The 19,217-nt window shown below is 42.1% G+C and overlaps 1 protein-coding gene across 2 annotated transcripts in view; it reads left to right on the top strand.

The window, feature by feature from the left end:
* The window catches only part of KIF13B (kinesin family member 13B), a 131,785-nt gene that overhangs the window by 32,263 nt on the left and 80,305 nt on the right, over positions 1-19,217 (top strand). Inside the window, exon 3 of one of the 2 annotated variants that reach the window (XM_009467372.2) lies at positions 18,778-18,793. In XM_009467372.2, coding sequence (XP_009465647.1) covers positions 18,778-18,793 — 16 coding nt within the window. The remainder of the gene's footprint in view (positions 1-18,777; positions 18,794-19,217) is intronic. The other variant, XM_087774768.1, reaches the window with a different exon arrangement.

Consider the following 19,217-nt stretch of genomic DNA (forward strand, 5'->3'; position numbering starts at 1 on the left):
CTGTCTCCTTTTGGTGTCGCAGTTCTGCCTGAGACCGTGTGGCACTACGTGCCTGGACAGCCTCACCAGCCGAGAAGGTGAAGCTGTGTTCCTACGTGCTGCTTCAGTCTTGCATAAAGGCTAATTTATGGATGGTACGTTGGGGGTGGAGGGAGAGAACTATACAGATGCTCCCCCTCCGCCCCTTTGATTTATAATTGTACAACTTATATAAAGTGCTTTGTTCACTGGAGACTGATTTCTTGGTCGCTGTAACCAGCACAATAGCAGCATTGCACTTCTGTCTCCCCCTCAATCCAACACTATAATAACCAGAGCCAGTACAGGTTGCCAGCAAGCATAAATACCCTCTGCTCGTTCTGTACGTGTTCTAGCAGCGATAACTCATGCCGGTAGTGCAAATCCTGCAAATTAGGACCGCAAACTCCACTTGGTGCTGCTGTTAAGTAAAGCACGGTAAGAAGCGGCTATCGATTGTTACTTAAGCAAAAGAAATTGGGTGTGATGACTTAGCAGTGACACTTCGTCTTTAAACATCCTTTCTTCATCCTGTGCTTAAAATAGCACCTTAAATTTTTGTATGACTTTATGGGAGCTGGTTATGAAATCATAGATTACATATTCCAAGAGCATGGACAATTCGAACATGGTAATAACTGTTGCTGCCATACCTGTAGAGAGGAATTTATCAGCGTGTCCTGTTTTTGTTGCGTCAAATGACAAAATTGAATATCCAGCATCTTTGCTGTGTTTGTGCTTATGCTTGGACAGACTCATTCAATCAGCTGCATGAATGAGCACTTAGGGATTTTATAAGCCAGAGTGGCCAAATTATGGTAGTTAGACATCTTGTCTGTTTTGTTATACTGACTGCAGAACAGTAATGAGGTTAAAGGAATACTGTCAAGTTGATGAAGGTACAAAATTGGCGTACCTAAAAGCTGTCACTGTTCTGCTGCGTATGTCTGAATGCTTCGATTTTAGGATGTTCTTTCTGCATATGTTTAGTTTCGTGACGTTTAGAGGCAGGCAGAATGGTGCAAATGTGCGGCCTGCTGTGGAAGCCATACAAGCTTATTTCCCTTATTTTTCAGAGTTTATTTCTCTCTTAAATGCTGTCAAGTACGTTGACAATCTCCAAAGTTCATTTTATCCAATGGGTCACCTGTAATGTTTGTAGAAACGTGTTATCTCTCATTCTACTGGGTATGGAAAACATACATCTAATACCACAGAACACTAACTGAATGCAGTCGAAACATGAATAACTTTTTACGATATTGCTGCTTGTGAATGTCGTCGTCTTATATGCGCTTTGCTAAATGTGTGCAGGAGAGATGCACAGCTGTCCTAAGACTAGTTTTCTATAAAGAAAAATAATAGTGTTTGCTTACATGGCTGAGAATTTGATGTGTTAAATCCTCATAATTAAAGGTGCTTCCAAGAAAGATATGGGTTGAAAACACCAAAATTGGATAAATTAGCTTGTATGTTATCCTTTCCAACCTGAACCTTCCAACCATAATTCTGTGATTCTATGAACTCATAGCAGTAGGTGAGGTCAACAAGCCAGTATGCTGAAGCCTGATTTTTTGAGGAACTCCCTCAGCTGGAACATGGGATCTGATCTTTATAAGAATACGCTTTTGCTTCTCGTTCCTCTTTGTCACCTGTTATATTTAGTTCTTATGATGTCCACAGGCTTTTATCTGACAGTCTGATACTAATTTCATGTGTTAAGTGTTTCTTATCAAAGTAAGCTACTAGGTCTTTTCCCTTGGCAAAAAAAATGCTGAGGGGAGAGATTTCTTTTACCCACCACTTTCAGGGCTGTGTTTTGGGGAGAACAACTGCTAAGAAATTGTTTCTTTTGCAAGACAGGCTTCATCCTAAAGCACCTGGCCTTGAATAATCTCCCAACCTGCCTGCAAATGAACGACGACTTCTTTCTCGTTTCATTTTGGCAGGAGGAGGAGGATAGACTAGCACGTCCAAAGGACTTGGTTTCAACCTGTGTTTTTAGGACTGACTGTGGAAGGTGGGCATGGGTGTCATGCACTGTCATTAAAGGGTCTGCAGAAGAAAGTCAGTCCATTGTCTGTAAATGTAAATTCATTTTTTCGAGGCTCACAGGTCCTTCAGAAAATTGTTGCGGTTCTATTAAGTGGGGGGAAAAATATTGAAAAGCATTAGTAGATGGTATAACAGCTAAATAACTTTACTTCTTTCTCACTATGGCTCCAACCTTTGCCACCATGGCTCGTGTGATACTATTGCCAGCAAGAGCGGAGAATCTGAAAAAGGAAAGTAAAACGCAGGGCTGCTTAAAATGATTTTACTGCGGTGTCTACGTGTCTCCCAAATCTCAGCCCTGTGCTCCAGATGAAGTAGGCAATGTGGTAATAACTCTCAAAGATAATTTTGGCGGTTGATTCTTCCCCCTGCCCCGTTCAGTTAGGAACTATTAGCTACATGCCTGTCTTTTCCCTTGCGCTGCAGATTTTCAGTTTGTCTCTTTTTAAATACATGCTAGCTGGTGATGGATAGCAAACTTCTTTGTCTGTAAACTAATCAGCAGTACTCCTTGGGGATTTCTTCCCCCCACCCAGTTATTGCTTCTATGAACATGTGATGGTTCATAGTGGTATGCAAAGTGTGAGCTCTCTGGAACAGCTAATCCGCAAATACACTGTACTTTATTTGTGACAGGACTACTAGTACATTTTTCAGAGAGCCTTCTTTTCTGTTCCCACTCCTAACCGCGACCAAAACAGCCGTTAGACATTAAATATAATGTTTTCTTAAGCAACTTGTGTAGTTTTTTTATTTTGTAAGGAAGCAACATGCAACTGAGTTGATACATCTGCACTGTTTAGGGGTGTCATAGTCAGGAAAATGTCTACATGGAAATGAAGACAATTGCATTTAACTGACGTACATGGTCTAACTGTAAAGAATTGCAGCCACTGCCCATTGGAGTTTCTCTGCTTGCATCCCGTAGCATTGAAGCGTGAATGTCGTCCCCCTGCTTCACTGGGAAGGGATGTCATCTTTTTGCTTACAACCTGATTGTTTCTTATGACACATCATTTTAAATGGTAATGACATAAACTATAAGGAGAACAGCTGACTTTCAAATTCCATGTTGACTTATGTTCCCAACCAGATTGTTGGGTTTTTTTTCCGTGTGACTGGGAAGCTGCTTTGTGAATTTGAGTGGATGATCCATTTTTAGAAGAAGAGTATATTTGATTAATGATTCTTGTTTTGTCATCCCATATGAAGTATTGTGTGTTAAGCATTAGTTATGTAGTCTCAAATTAATGGAAAACTTAGTATTTGGCTTTCAGCTTCCCAGAATGGTCAGATGTCTTGGTTGTTCAGTTGAACAGTTGCTTCAAACTGTTTGAGAGTAAGTCAGCCCTGTTCATCTGTTAAAATTTCAGTATCTTCCTATTTTTCAACATAGATACTCAAAACTGCTTTTTGTAATTTAGGATGAACTGCAGGTATTGTTCAGCACATTTGTAATCTCTAAATTTGTTTTAGCATTAGCAAAAATAATGCTTTTCTTGGTGATGTGGATGTTTAAAATAATTAAAAGGAGTTCTGGAGATACATGTAGAAACATCTGCTTTTATCATTGTTTGTCGGGGCGCTGCTGTGTACAGCGCTAACTCATGATTGTGTCACATAAAGTGCTGTTGCATATGCTCTCCCATATGAATCGCAGTCGAGCAGGCAACAAGTTGCGTCTAAAAGCAAGACGTTTCAGTCGGAAGAGACAACCAGCCGGCAATCTGGAAGTTCAAAGTTAGAATTCAGCAGAAACCATCATTTGGCTCCTTTCAGTACACATGAAAGCCTTACATCTCATTACTGTTTATGAATACCAGCAGCTAGCTGTGGAGCCTACACTTGCAGACTTAAAATAGCTTCTTTGCAATGCGAACTTGGCATCAGGAGCCGAGAAGTTTATTTGATAGCACCTTTATGTGTTTTTTTCAGAAAAATGAATGGCTCCTTAAGTGTGTATGTGAGCTATCACACTATCATGGAAATAATCACTGAGACCACAAAATATTAAACACTTTTCCGCATGGCACGTACCATGCTGCCTCCCAAATAGATAGTTGGAAAAGGAAAAGAGAAGTTAAATGAAACCAGCTGCTAGCAAGTATCTGGTGCTGGTGGCTACTGTGGAACAAAAGAACAGTGTGAGGAGGTAAACATTAGTTCGAATTTTAGGTTGGAGTTGACTTTTTGCTTTATCTTGTTTTAGGTTTTTACACTTCCAGAGTTTCAGCTTTTTGCAGAGACTATTGTGCCCAGAATGTAACAGAACCCGCATCGAACATAGGCTACATCTGCATTCGCTTCACAACGAAGTTACACAGCATTTGCTCATAACTGCGGTCTTGTAGTGATGGTAGAATTATCTTTAAAAGTTGCATATTTAGATGAAGAATTCAAACGCATGAGCAAGAAATTTCATCAGACTACAACAAGGAAATGTGATTGCTTTTCTGCGTTATTAGGGGCTTTTCCCCTCTTTAATTGCAATGCTTTATGGCAGACTTGTCTGGTGAGACTTTACAGAAACTTTTGCTCTCCAAGTTTTACAAAGGAGAAAACCACCCCTGTACCACCAGGCCACAAGCTATTCTGAGAGCAAATTCTTCTACCAAATTCACTGGCTCAGCTTCTTTAACAAATTAATATTTTACAGGGCTATAGCACATGGTCAGCAATGAGAACCGAGCTATTCCTACATTTTTCTGTGATGCCTGAGTATGCAGTTTGTATTAATCATTCCTGCCAGTGGGAACCAGCACACGGCTCTCGGTTCTGGGAGATCGATTGCTCTGTTCGCTACGACTTTCTAAAAAGCCAGTTTATTATGGCTGAGTTCACAGAAAAGCCAAACAACTGTTGTCATCATCCAGGATGGACATCGTAGATGCTTTCGTCCAGAAGGAGGTTCTGAGCTTGGAATTCACAACTAACATAGGATCTGTCCTGCGGTTGCTATACCTTTATTCCCGGTTGCTACATGAAGACTCGTTCATAGGCAGCCCCTAGTGCAGCATTTCTGGTTAGCCAGCTCTGCGGTTCCCGCTTCTGTGTGCCATTTTCCCGGTTTTGAGGTCCTTTTTTGAGGTCCTTTATATTGTATAGGTGAGGGGGTAGGTACTTAAATAGCCGGGTAGCTGCATCCTTGCGGCACAGGACACTTGAACATACAATGAACTTTTAATTGGCCTGAATGGCATGTAATACAGCGCACGTGTAATGTCATGAAAAGGACTTTTAAAAATATCTACAGATATAAACAGTTTTTGCTGGAGAAACTGTTGTGAAAGGGTTTAAGGCTCCTTTTGGGGTTGATTTTTTTTGGGGGGGGGGAGGGTGGAAGGGAGAGGCGTTGAAAGGGATTTCAAAAGAAAAGGCATGCTGGGGAGATAAACAGCTCTGTGTTTAAGAGCGGTGCAGGAAGCGAATAGATGGTGTTGCTTGTGGGAAGCTCTTCAAAGTCATTAGCGATAAGAGCGAGGAAGGAGGAAATCTGGGTGGCAGCTGTGGTGAGTTCAGCAGCGCCTCTGACCTTGGCCCATAGGTGCTTCGAAGATGCTGGGGGAAGGTTTGCTGCCAGAGCCCCTGGATTTACCTGAATTCCCTCTGAAAGACTTAGTGAAATCTGCTGAAAACCTTCGCATCATGTGCCTGAAAGCCCTGCATCCCTTATGCAGGCATTGCTTAATATATGTGATATAAGTTGGTGACAGATTGGAGGACTCAGGTTTGCTCTTTTTAGATGCCTCGTAAGAGCATTAGCAGCAGTCTCCCGTCGGTCTGCAGTAGGGTGGGAATTGTATCCTCCTTGCAAACACTTCTTTGCCCCGCCGTGGGACAACATGAGAGCTGGCAAGAGTGAATGAGTCATTGGCCAGAGTCCAGAGCCCAGGAGACTGGTTGGCAGGAAAGTACATGGCGGGATTTAGCCTGACACAATTTATTTGGATAAAAGGGGTAACTGATGGTGTACGGTGCGTGTTTCACCTTGCTAAATATCTGAATTCCCTTGCCAGAGCTGTGAAATGATAACTTAATCCTTGATTGCTTCGTACAGCGCTGCAGGCCATACTCTCTGGAAGAATGTTTTGTCAGCCAAAAAAATATATATATAGCTTTACCAACCCCAGTTACAATGCCTGTTCCAGCTAGCTAACGTCTGAATTAATTTCTGGCCAGATGCTTTTAGACTATCTACATAGTAGCTTCTGCACTTGGTCCCACTACTCATACATTTCTGCTAACGTCTGTTACTGATTCTTACTTTTTTCCAGCGTAAATAAATTACCAACAGTAATGTACAAGCCCTTAAGCAACTGCCAGATTTGTTTTTGGAGGTGATGGGTGTTCGTACAAGTGTTTAATGAAAGAATTTTTTGTACACAAGAATAAATAAAGATCATTGGAACAAGAAATAGGGAATAAAAGCTTATTCAGAATGACCTTCCCCATTAAATACTTTAGGATTATCTGATTCCCCAAATGAGAGCTTTCAGTTGGAACACAATGGGCATGAAAGAACTGCAGTGCTTTGAAATAGTTATGTGGTGCGTTGACTCAAGAACAGTTCACAAAATATTTCCTACACTTAAAAATGACCACAGTGATTTGCTGAGGTGGGAGGGAGAAGAATAGACAAAGCAGATGTGTAAGTGCATCATGTGGACAGAAGATGAATTTAGGAAATGGAAGGGCACAGAGGAATGCTACAGTGAATCAGCAGCACTTATTTAGGAAGAAATAGTTGGGCTTTTACCCCCAAATACTGAAGAAATTGATATTTTGCAGAGAGAAAGAAGGGGAAATGCTGAATATGCAAGGAGTGTTTTAGTCCTGTAGCTAAGGACTACGGCACCTTCAGGCTTGTGCCTTGGGGCTGTGCGTTCTGCTGCACCTTGGCTTTACTGTAGGCCTTGCGTGCCCACGAGCCTGGGATCCATCTTTCCTTTTCACTCCGGAGACTGATTTTTTTTTTTTGTCGTCAGAACAAGTTCTTGATGTAGTCTATACGCTTTCATGCAGTTCTAGGTTTAAGCAAATATTTAATTCTGCCTAGAGCACTATGACATTTTTTCAGCAGTCCGGAGCCATTAGTAGGACATATACAGCACATGGGAGCCGAGCTGTCGTGGTGAAGGCTTGCCTGTAATTTTCATAATGTGCTGTATTTTCCCTTTGCTTCTCAGCAAACAGGTCAATTATAGCTTATTTCCCATCCTTGTGCTGGGAAAAGAACAGCTGACTTGAATTGAGGGTAAGGATTTCTTTTCTAGGTCAGGCAGAAGAGCAGCTTGGTGCAAAAATGTTACCCTGAAAAGCAGTAGTCGGAGGGGCCATGGGGGGATCTAGGCTGCTTGTCTTAATGGTTCTTCTAGTCTTAGTTTCTTTGGGACAAAGTTTTTATTTATTTCCTCATGCCAGGTTCTCTAGTAGTAAGATTTCAGTCCTGAGAGCTCATTACAGTTTGGAAAAATGACTACAGAAACTAACTCTTGCTTTCTGTAGTAGGGATATGGGTACGTGAGGACAGCAATCCCTTCTTAGCATCGTTCATGGCAGAACTGTAATCTTGGAGCTGCTGAACTGTTTGAGTGAGTTTGCATGAATAGAGTGCTGGGCAAAAAGGCTTGAAATCTTCGTGAAGAAAAAGTAATTTATCAGCGTATGCCAAAATGCTTCAAATTTCTGGTGACATTCAGCATATGGGAAACGTCAAAGTGGATATTGATTGCTGCCTGCTTTCTTATCTTCACGTTATCAGTCGAGTTTGCTAAAATGGGTTGGAGGAATATAGGCAGTGTTGAAAGGGTTGATCGGGGAGGGAAGGTATGTAGTCTGTGCTCTTGGGAAGGGTGAAAGACAGTGTGACGCATTCTCCTTTTTTGAGATATATCCAACGCTAATTTTACTATAGCTGAATGTTTGAGGCTTCTAATATATGTCAAGATTTTTTTGAAGTGCTCTTTTTGAGATGCCAGTGTCTTGACAAGCTGCCATTCTTGGATTCCTTTTTTACTAGAGCGGTCCAGATGCGTTGTGCTGTTCTTTCACCTCTCGGGCTCCTTGGACGTCGATGGGAGGTTTTTGCTGAGAGTACGCAGATATTGTGCAACAACCTCTGGCTTATCACCATGATCATGAAATGTGTATGCGCTGAAGTAAGGAAATTCAGGCGGTTACTGAACCGTGGAGGCAAGACAAATAACTTCTGTGCTAATAACCAACCTTTCTTGCCTATAGCTCTTATCTTTCCCCTCCATACACAACTAGATCAACATCATTTGTGGCTTCTAGTGTGTGTGTAGTTTTAAATACTAATTTGGAGTTGGATCCAAAACAGGCCATGAATAGACTTGCCACATGAAAATAACGCTTTGTTTAGCAGCTGCCTGGTTCTGGAGGCACCAAAAATGACTCTGAAGTGTAAAGTTTTGCACTGTGCATGTGCCCAGAACTGCTCTCTTCAACAGCTAAACACCCAGGGATGCTGAAATTGCACTGAGATTCAGAAAGTAACTGGACACTATATCCAAGGAGATTGCCAGCCTTGTAAATACGTTGTGTGTATACCAAACACAACGTTGACACTGATTTAGCTACAAAATGCGGCCACAGCAATGTTCTCTTTTGAACTGCGGCAGTTTGAAAAGCTGCCCACTTGCTTAGTGGCCGGTGGACTTGCTAAAGAAGTCAGAGAAGGGAGTCCATGCATCTCCTCAAATGGGCATCGCCCTTTCCAGAGAGAGGAAGATGTACTCTTCACTTGAAGACAAGGCAAGTTCACGGAGCCAGAAAACAAAGTGAAGAAGGTAGTTTGACTTACTATTTAGACCACCAAGCTGGAAGGTGTCTCCCCAGTTGCAGTCTTTCACATTATCTAATGCAAATTGCATGGACAGTCATGAGAGAAATGACTGCAAGTTCTTTGGGGATGTGGTCTTTACAGCAGAAAATGTATGGTAGCAGGTAGTATAATACAGAGCTTCCTCATGGCCTAAGTAATTCAGTGGAAGGGAGAGTAGATAGGGAATTAGGAAGTACTCGGAGACAATTAAGCAGAGGAGAGGCACCTCTTCTACACATCATGTTTAGAGGGAGTTAGTGCGTATTTAAAAGAGATAGAAAACATTATTAAAATTTTTAGAATGCTCCCAATAAATCATTTGTTTCCCTGGGCTGAAGAGTCCTTACAGCAACTTCTGTACCTTGCAATGATTGCCTGCTTAACACGAGGGTAAAGAGCTTGTGGGCTACTCTGGAGGCTTGGAGCTGCCATGGCTCGAGATCCTTTCATACTCCCGTGAATGGCTCTTGCTCTTTATCATGGATTATTCTTTTTTTTTTCTCTTCCTTGTTTAAAGCAGAGAGGTGCTGAAGTAGATTCTTTTTTTTTTTTTTGTCAAATCGTACTGGATGCACACGTTTATGTATAGGTACGTGTGTGTAAATCTAACGAAGCCTGTGGAAGAACATCAACTCTCTTCCAGAATGATTCTGGATGATGTATTTGTGTTTTCAAGGAAGACAAACTGGTTTAAGGTAGAGGCTCTAATGAGTTTATGAATTGGATGGCACAGCTGGCTGATCTACAAAAAGAAGAAATACTGGGCTTGGTGGAACTGGAAGAGTTCTTAAAAAAAAAAAAACCCTTTCATGGATTAAAAAATTTTGTTCTCATTTCTAGGTGCTCATAAAGGACTTCTCTCACCCTCCACCCCCCCTTTCCCACCGGTATTTTCTACTTCTAGCTGCCTTAGAAATTTCTGTGGATGTCAGCATGTTTTCCTTTCTGAAGTGAGGGAGTGTTGACAGTTCTCAAATCCGGCACGAGGGAAGTGAGCAGGGAGGGGGCCTGGGGAGGCTGTCTGGTGCCGTTTCTGTCCGCGGAGGAGGTACTGGCATCGCTTTGGCTTGTTCCCAACTTTTACCCTTTTGCTGAGTCTGTAAGAAAAACCATCTTGCAACAAGGAATTGCAGTAAGCCTTAAGACCATGTTGAAGTGAGAAGAGCGAGACAAATCTTTCAAAAATATTGCTCTAGACTGCTGTAGCTAACTGAAAACAGACACAGAAAAAGTTGTTTTGAAAGATTTCCCCCCCCCCCCAGGAGACCTGGTGACAGGTCCTCTGCCCTGGTAGCTGTGCCATAAACGCACACACAAACTCATACACTGAAGGCAAACCCAATTTTCTAGGCAGAAGGCTGTAGAAGTAGGGCATGACTATTTGATGTTGGAAAGGCTCAGAAAGACAAAAAAATTCTGTCTTAAATTGATGGTGGAAATTCTCTTTGTGTTTAAAATAACTTTCTCGTTTTGTGAATGTGCTTGGTGTATTTAATCTCAAAGAGTTGAAGAAAGTTGCTGATAAAGAATTTAATTGTTCATGGTCATCTTTTTGAGCTCTCCTAAGTCCCGCCTGCCACCCAAGAAAAAAATGTAAGAAAAACCTACATTTTAAAAATGGGCATTTTTATAATCTTTCGGTGAAGAAGATAGGGAGATCTAAACACAGTCCTTCCTCTGCAGCTTACCTTCGCGTTAGACAAGTTGCACTGTGTTGCGCGATGAATTGTCAACTTGCTCACAAAAAACCTAAAAAAAAAAAAAACCAAAAAAAACCTCAGAATGGTAGCTGTTCTGACACTGGGGCTTCATAATGTGGTTTCTGCATTAATTCCAGATTAATTCTGTGTATTGACAGGAACTAGGGCTAACAGTGTGAACAAAAGCTTGATGAGGGAGTCTTGGAAATAAGGAGCTTGGGGAACGTGAAGGGGACAGGCTGAAACTCATCTAATTGGAAAGTAAAATGCTTTTTAAAAACACCCCCCCACCCCAAAAAAACCCAACCCTCACTTCTGAATGAAAAGTTCTGCATGTGTATGTTTTCAGGCAATAGTTTAGTAAGAAGAAAAAAAAAATCAACGATTAGATTCTAATATCACAGCCAAAAGGGCTTTCTGGTTTGTTTTTTTTTCGAAAGAAGTACAGAGTCAGCTGTTCAGTGCCGCAATCCTGAAGAATTCCAAGTAAGATGTCAGACTCTCATCTCTTGAACTTGTTTCACTCTTCATACAGTCATATTCTCGAGGGTTTGGGGTTTTTTTTTGGATTATAAGTATGATGAAGGCATTCTAATGACACAGTTGCTCTCATACAGCCGCTGTTTGTGCAGACTCTGTTGTGCCACTGAAAAAGATGTCTTGTGAAATACAGACTGTTTCCCCGCTTCTGTAAAATACTGTGACTGAAAGTATCTTTACAGCACGGAATTATGTCCACATCAGGAAGGCTTTTCTACACAATTATCCCACTAGCTATTCTACCAGGTGTAGAGATTTTCCTCCAAAATACTTTCCAAAGTGATTTGGTAGCCTGCAATACAGCTCTCCTTTTGGAGTTCTCTAACTTTAGATGTCTCCTATATGTCTATGGCTTATGTGGGCATTGTAATGCCTGCTTTTAGTGTAAACCCTGTGCTTTGCGTAGCGTGCAGTAGGTCGTTCTAGGATTAATCCTGTATGACTTGGCTTTTTAGCTCCGGCCGTAAAGGTTATCGTGGATGACAACGCCGTGCGTATACACGCCTGCATTAGTTGATGCTGTAGAACAAGATTATCATACGTGTTTCCATACACCTATACGCATATATGTACACACTCGTGCTGCACTGTCTGCCTCTTCGGCACGTCATCACGTAGGTCCTTGGCTGGCTGGAGATGGCGTTTGACTAAAGCAAGTTGTGCAGTTGTCCCAGAGGCAGAACAGGTTTGCTGCCAATTCCCAGGGCTAGGACCATCGTGTTTCCATCTGGAGATCTATCGGTGGAGTTAATAGGCTGCCAAATCACAAGAGGGCTTTTTTTCCTCCCTCCCATGGTTATAAAATGGTAGCTACATCAGGCTGTATTAAAAAATATTGACATTCACAATAGTAATTGAAAGTTTGGGTACTGGCTGTTCACCAAACATTCTCTAGAGCACAATAGTATCCTGACATCTAAGTGTTTACAAACAAAAGGATAAAATTGTAATCCCCTTGTCACAACACAAGCTTTATGGGATACATGCACCACTTGAACGTGGTCAGGACTAAGCAGATAATTGTACTAACGATACAGAAAATTTAGCTCCAAGTAGAAAACACCCCAAACCCACAAAGCTGCTGTTCAGCCTGAGTTCTTGTTTTTGGGGGCTTTTTTTTTTTTTTTCTTTATTTTTGAGTGAGCTGGCAAAAATTAGTTTTGTCAGTAGAAACTAAGTAACCGCCAAGTATGCCTGGAATGCCTTGGAGCACTGGAGGAATTTTCCAAGTAACAGTGATTACTTTTGTTCCTTTTAGCTACACAAGTTTAGGCTTTGAGCTGTGTATGCTCTTTCACATTTGTTTTTTTTGACGTATTTGGGGATTTTGTTTTAAAGAGACTGTTTCTGCTCGCAAAAATCTCTCTTGCTCAAATAGGACAGCGTGGTTTTCTCCCAAAGAGCTCAGTATTGCTATGGAGGTAAAATTGAGACTCCATGAGAATAGTATTAATTGGAGGATATCATCCAGAAATTGGAGTCGAGTAGGACTCAACATTCTGATACTGCCTGGTCTACACGTAAAAATGGGGAAAGAATGTTTACAAACTGTTAAACCCAACAACCTTAAGCACTTCTGAAATATTCTGGGAAAATGGATTTCTAAGTCTCGTAGGATAAAGAAGCCTGAAGTGATGAAACTTGATTTAGTTGACGTTTCCTCTCATTGTATGCCTAGCAGCAGCAAAATGTGTTGCACGTTGTGTTTGTCTGATGTGTTGGAAAGAGAGGAAATAACTTCTCAATGAATTCTACTATTTCTTATCAGTTGTCATACTGATGTCTTTCAATTATGTCTATGCTAGTAAAATAATTAAATATCTTGTCTAAATTTTATTTCACTGTTGGCTGCCTTTCATTTATGGCAGGAAAGAAATTCTGCAGCTGAAATCTGAACAGTAGAACTCTGAATGTTGCAGTGTCTTTTCTAACTAACTGCTGGCTCTTCAAAAAAACTTATTCTGAATCCTTTATTCATATAGGGGAAAAAAAATGCTACCAATTAAAGGATCTGCTTCAGAAAGATAGCTGGGGTCCCAAACTTCAAACAAATTCAAGATCTTCCTGATATATTTTTGTGCCTGCGTCCTTATCTGGCGTGCCTGAAGGTATCTGCCTTGAGACTTGCTGGTGCTAGAGCTCTTCAGTAATTCCTACACCACTTATCAGATTCTCCACACTAGGAAGCTCCTGTAGTACAGTGGAGGATATATTTGCTTCTTCACGGTGGAAGGTAAACTTGCAAATCTTAAACCCTGTTATTCCAAAATAAAGGACTGCAAAGTAGTGGTTCGTTAAATCCTGCCTCCCGTTACAGGCAGGTGTCTAATGCCGAGACAGCGTGAGCAATGCACAGGTCCTTTTGGTATTCAGCTCCATTTGTGCCCAGTGTTTACCCTCCAGCATACAGCTAGGGGTCAAACTCAAAAGTCTTGTTTGAAGGATGAGTTTTCCTGGAAAACCTCTCAGTCCATGAAAGCCATTACCTTTTAACCCATCGCTCTTCAACCAGAGCCTACGTTTGCTTGGTAAAGCTCTGCGCTAAGGTTCTGTGAATGTGGTATCTGATTTTTCTGAGGTGTTCCCAGGCATCCTTACCCTGCTGTGCTTGAGTTGGGAAGCTCATGGCAGGTGAGTGAGTGAGAAGGAGCGAGGGAAAACACTGTACAGAAGCCACAAAAGAAATTGAGCGTTCATGGTGTTTCGTACAGGTACTACTTGGGGCACACTTAACCAGGGAAAGGAAGGCAAGAAAGATCTGTGAGGGTGACTAATTCTGCCCAGTGTAGCATCAGTTATTTGGTTCCAGGCTGAAATACGATGCAGTTGTGTGTGTGTGTCAGAACCCAGCCTAGTTATTGTTCTGCTTTTATCTGCAACAAATATTAATAAAATCACAGAATGGCTGAGGTTGCAAGAGACCCCTGGAGGTGATGGGACGTTTGTCCTTTAGGTGCTGCACTACGGTTTCTTTCATTTGACTGGATCCCAAGAGGAGCTCTGGGGCTGCTTGCCCTGCCGTGTGGATATCCCCCCGTGCACTGAGCGAGAGTGAAGGTGTAGTTACAACACAGCATTTCTCGTCCAGATTTGCTTGGAAGTGTGGAGCAGGCATCATGGTTGTGAGTGTTATCACAGGGTCTGTGAATGTGGGGTATGAACGGTGTACCTGATACTAGATTGAAGACGTGTCAGAAACATGGTGGTTTGGACTATATCTGTACAAACTGTAAAAAGAATAAACTTGCTACAAAGTGGAGTTGTTCCTGCATCTGAAGGATAAATTACTGTGACACATGATGCCAACTTTACATTTAATAAAATGTGTGGGAATACAAATGGATTTAGGGTAAACTAACTCAGCTGGGAGCGTAAAGATACGGCCTTACCGAGTGATCGCTGGGAGACGCTGACACCTTTCTGCTGTTAAGCCCCGAGTAGTTCTTCCCCATCAGAATGTTTTTCTAGTTGCACTTTTAGCTACTTCCAAGGGTTTATGCTGAGCTGTTCCTGCTGAAGGGCATAAAATAGCACTAATTACACTGGAATCTGATACGCCTGTTTTTGCAACGATTGTGGAAGATTGAAAGTGGAAAGCAATAAAAATTTCTGGGGATTTGCTGGGACTTCCCTAATTCATAGTTACTGTTGTAATTGTTCCCTCTCCCCTTTTTTAAACCTGCAAATTTTTATTATATCTTGCTTTTACCAGAAGCTTCTGGAAATGGTAAAATGTGATATTTTAATTCCGTAAATCCAGCATAGCCTTGTGCCACTGAGCAGTATCAGCCAAATTTGTAGTTTAAATTTGTAGTTTGGATGTTGTTGCGGTCACTGCTGGCATAGGAAATGTTCCTTCTCAAAAAAAAAAAAAAAAGAAAAATTGCCTGGCTTGTCAGAGCATGTCCTCCAGCCTCTGCACCTCTTTTCCCTGCTTTCTGACTTGCTGCCTCCTGCCTTTCTCCTCCCGTTTGCCCCATCTGCCCATTTCTGATTTAGGCAAGGAGCGGGATGTGCTGTGACGGATTTAGAGCATGTGCTGATTTGCCAGCTGGCTGCTGTCTCTGAGCTGTTGGGTCAGCCAAACAGAATAGATAAGGTCTGAGCCATCCTCTTCCCAGTAATGGGGAGTAACCTCTACTCATTTGCTGTGGTGTTTTCCCCACGAGATTTGCAAAATCTCAAATATACTTAAGGTCACTAGACCTTCCCTCTGCTTTTGAACCTGGAAAGCCAGAGTAAAACTGGTCTGAGATGTTACGAAAATAGCGCTAATAGCTATGGCTGAATGAAGTAGTTTATTGTGCTTGAATACATAATTTAATTATTGGAGATTCTATTCTTTTTTACAAAAACAGAAGCAATAATGGTGTTAGACATATACTGATGGTCTCAGCTGGGAATTGCTCTGGTCTTATCCAGTGTTTAAATTGTGCATAAGATCGGTGAAACCGCTAGCATTTTTATATGAAAGCAAATGTGTCTTGGTCAAGAAGCTTCTAGTGTGTAAGACCTAGCTTGAAAAGAAATGATTATTCACGGCTGCATGTCTGTGTTCACTCTTGAAACCGCATATATGTTCACTTCGCTGCAACAAATAAAATAGTAATAATTGTAGGCAGTTGTTTTAGAGCATTCTCTTTCTCCTTTTTTAATTTTAGAAACCCTAGATACATTAGATTCCCCCTACTTCTGTTAGACGTTGAGTTGAAAAAAGATAAAAGAGGGGAGTTGGTGAAGGAAAGTCCTGTCAGTCTGGGTTCAAGTGAAAATACGTAGCTGAAAACACCTTAGCGACATCCTTCAGTAGCTAAAAGATCAGTTTTCTCTTCCTCTCCTGGACGTTTCTGCTGCATTTGAGATAGATGTGAATTATTGGCTGTCAGCCGAGGAACGACCACGAGTCCTGCCTGCACCTCCGAAACGGCAGCGTCCTTGGGGGAGCTGCTGGATAGCCGCTGGACGGGTGCTTCGAGTCCTGCAGCCGTCGTTTCGCTGTGTGCTCCTGTTCACTCTCTGCCTTGCAGACCCTGGTTTGGACACAGGTTTTGGTGTCGGCAGTTTGCAGGTGGCACAACTGTATGTGATCTTTTCTGCTTTAGAACTGCTCGTGGTTCTTTACTATTTATTACGATTTCAAGTTGTCAGTATTAGGATCCTCTGGGGTTTTTGTGCTAATGCCAGCCTTAACCATAGGCAATGTTCTTTGCATATGTTGCTGTCATGCGTGTTTTGTTGTAGGGTATACTTCCCTGCACTATAGGTGATGCTGTTGCTTGGCATTTACCTTTTCATCGCCTCTGGGATGGACTGTAGCAACGCACCCTACTTGGGCACGGAGCCTCCTCGAAACACCCAACACTTTCAGTGCATGCTTGTAGCTAAGCAGGCTGCTGTGGGTGCTGTATCCCTGTATCTACTCATTTCCCACAGGATTTCAAATCAGGCTGAAAATCTTTTCACGGGTCGCCGGGCCCAGCTATCGCAGCGCACAGCTGCAGCATTACCGGGTTCATATGCGCACAGCACGGTGCTGTGTAATACAGTACGCACCCTTCCTGCTTTCCTCAGGGAAACATTTGTCCGATTTAGTCTCTTGGTCCAAATTACACAGAACGAGCTACAGCTCTAGATAGCTGTGCTGATTCCTAAATGCTGTGTGCTGGGTTTCTTGGACGTAGGGTTTCTGTTTGCTCATGTTTGGATTAAGCGAGGCTGCGAGACATGGTTTTGTGTGTTTGTGCAGCTCTTCAGAAAATGAGATACTTAATTTACGACCTTTAGTCTGAACTAAGCTTGATGATTTACATAGCCTAGCATAATCCATCCTCTTAAAATTGTGTATGTGATAGGGCTTCTGAGATGATATCGTTATAGCTGCTTTAATCCAAATACTCAATAATACCTGCTGTACTGAGGGCTGGAAAGATCAACTGCATTATCACAACGCAGTCCTGCCTTGGAACTAGGCTGGGGAATATGAGCATAACTGCTTGCTGAATTAAGGGCAGCGTCACATCTCTGAGTGCTAAACCCAAACTCAGAATCCAGGCTTGCTCTTCTCTTCATTTTACGACGAGAACAATCTTCCTGTAGGAACAGGAGTAAGCCTGCCTTGTAGGCAGGAGCACCTCTAAAAGCCTCTTAGCAATTTCCAGTGAAGTCCTTCAGCAAGATGCTCCATGAGCATTTCAGAGCACAGAAAGCCAATGGAACGCTCTTGCGTCTCTCTTGGAGCAATCCAAACAGGCTCTTTGGTGTCTTCTGTGTCTGGATCAAAGCCCTGGTGAAGGAGATTCCCTCCAAGTGCCTCCATGTCTACGACCCACCCACGAGCAACAGGGACCGTCGAGAGTCTGCCCCAAGCGTGCTGCCAAGGACCTTGGGAGAGCTTTTATTCAAATTTAGCCAGATGGCAGGGGGAAAAGTGGTCATGTTGTTATTGCTTACTTGAACGACCCTGCGACATGGCCGTCATGGGGTAGCCTCGGCTTAAATAATCATCCTGCGTAGCAGGTCACGTCAGCTGCTGTCCAAAGTCGCCGTCGTTCCTGCTGTGTCAAAGGGATGGATATTAGATCCAAGCCTGAGTAAAAAGAGATGATGGACTTGCTTAATAAATAATCATTTTTGAGAGACAGTGCTGAGAAATTACTATTTTTAAACTCGCTTCTCAACCCGCAGGAGCAGCAAGAGCTCTGAGAGTAATCTTACGTGGCTGCCTTGTCTTTCTCCTGCTCCGCTCAAGAGAAATCAGTGACGCTTGTCACAAGACTTTACTTGTTACTGATGTCAAGAGCTTCCTAATCTCATTTGGAAGGTCCAGGACAAGGAGAATATCGGTTCATCGTTGTGTTTGCTGCATTTCTCAGGTCTTCTGTATGTGGGAAGACTGCGTAACCTGCTGTCGGGGCACTGACTGATGCTGTGCTGTTATTTTAGAGGTCACTCCAGTACTTTTGTACTTGTTGTTTAAAAAACAAACAAACAATCCCACCCCCCCAAAAAACCCCGACCATACAAACCTTTAAATTATGCACATAACAGATTAAAGGAATTGCTATTCTCTGCTCATTCTTTTAGGGAAACAAATGTTTGCTCTGCTGTCCCAGCAACCGTGAGAGAACTGAGCTGGGCAAGTCCAAGAGTTGGACTCTGAAATTTCCTCTTGAATAACTCTCCTGAAGTTCCTGTTCAAGTGGTTTGGGAAATTTTTACGTTGCTTGGGTAGTTTGTTTTTAAGAGACAGTGGCACTCACAAAACTAGAGAGAGGTGTCACAAGAAAAAAAAATGGGAGGGAATGAGGAAGAGATGGTGGCAGCATGAGGAAAATCAGTGGCTTTGAATTCAAAATCAACTTATTCAGAGCAGCCTCTCAAATCTTACTCTTGAAAAGAGATAAACATTGGTTTATAAAATGACTTGGGATCTGTAAGCGAGGGGAGATCGGAGGAGAGAAATTAACTTTTTAAATACAGTGTGCCAGTGATGAGGTATTAATAATAGAGTAAGTAAGCTGAAATCACTACAATTAACAGTCTTTATTTTTCTTTTGTCTTTCTTTTTCTTACCCCAACCCTATACGAAATCCTTTCTGCTCCTGATGCTCCGGGGAACAGTAGGACCCAACCAAAGGTAAGGGCTTTTATTGAACGTTAAATCAGCGCGTGAAAAATTGTCATATCACTTATTCAGTCTTGGGTTATCCAGATACTAAAAGCATTTCGAAAAACAGCTCTGTAGTTGATCAGCTGTTGAGTAAGAAACTCGAAGCATCTCCTTGCTGCCGAAGAGCACTGTACAGCCGGTGCCAAAAAATGAGTCACAGGAACAAATGAGAGCACACATACTCAGCATTACAGACTGTGAATGGAAGACTGCTTGTTATTTGTGGGCTTTTAAAAGTGTTTTCTGGTATTTGTGTTAAAGCAAACTCATTTTGTTGTTAGGGCTTAAGATCCCGTGATTCTGTATTTGGAATGCAGGTTTCTATCTCGATCTGAGCATGTCAGGATTCAGCTTCATTGATGTGGTCATATAGCCAATGATGTTTTATTAA

The sequence above is a fragment of the Nipponia nippon genome, unplaced genomic scaffold, assembly GCF_047370975.1.
Source record: "Nipponia nippon isolate SJK-2023a ecotype South Korea unplaced genomic scaffold, ASM4737097v1 scaffold_4, whole genome shotgun sequence".
Classification (NCBI taxonomy): domain Eukaryota; kingdom Metazoa; phylum Chordata; class Aves; order Pelecaniformes; family Threskiornithidae; genus Nipponia; species Nipponia nippon.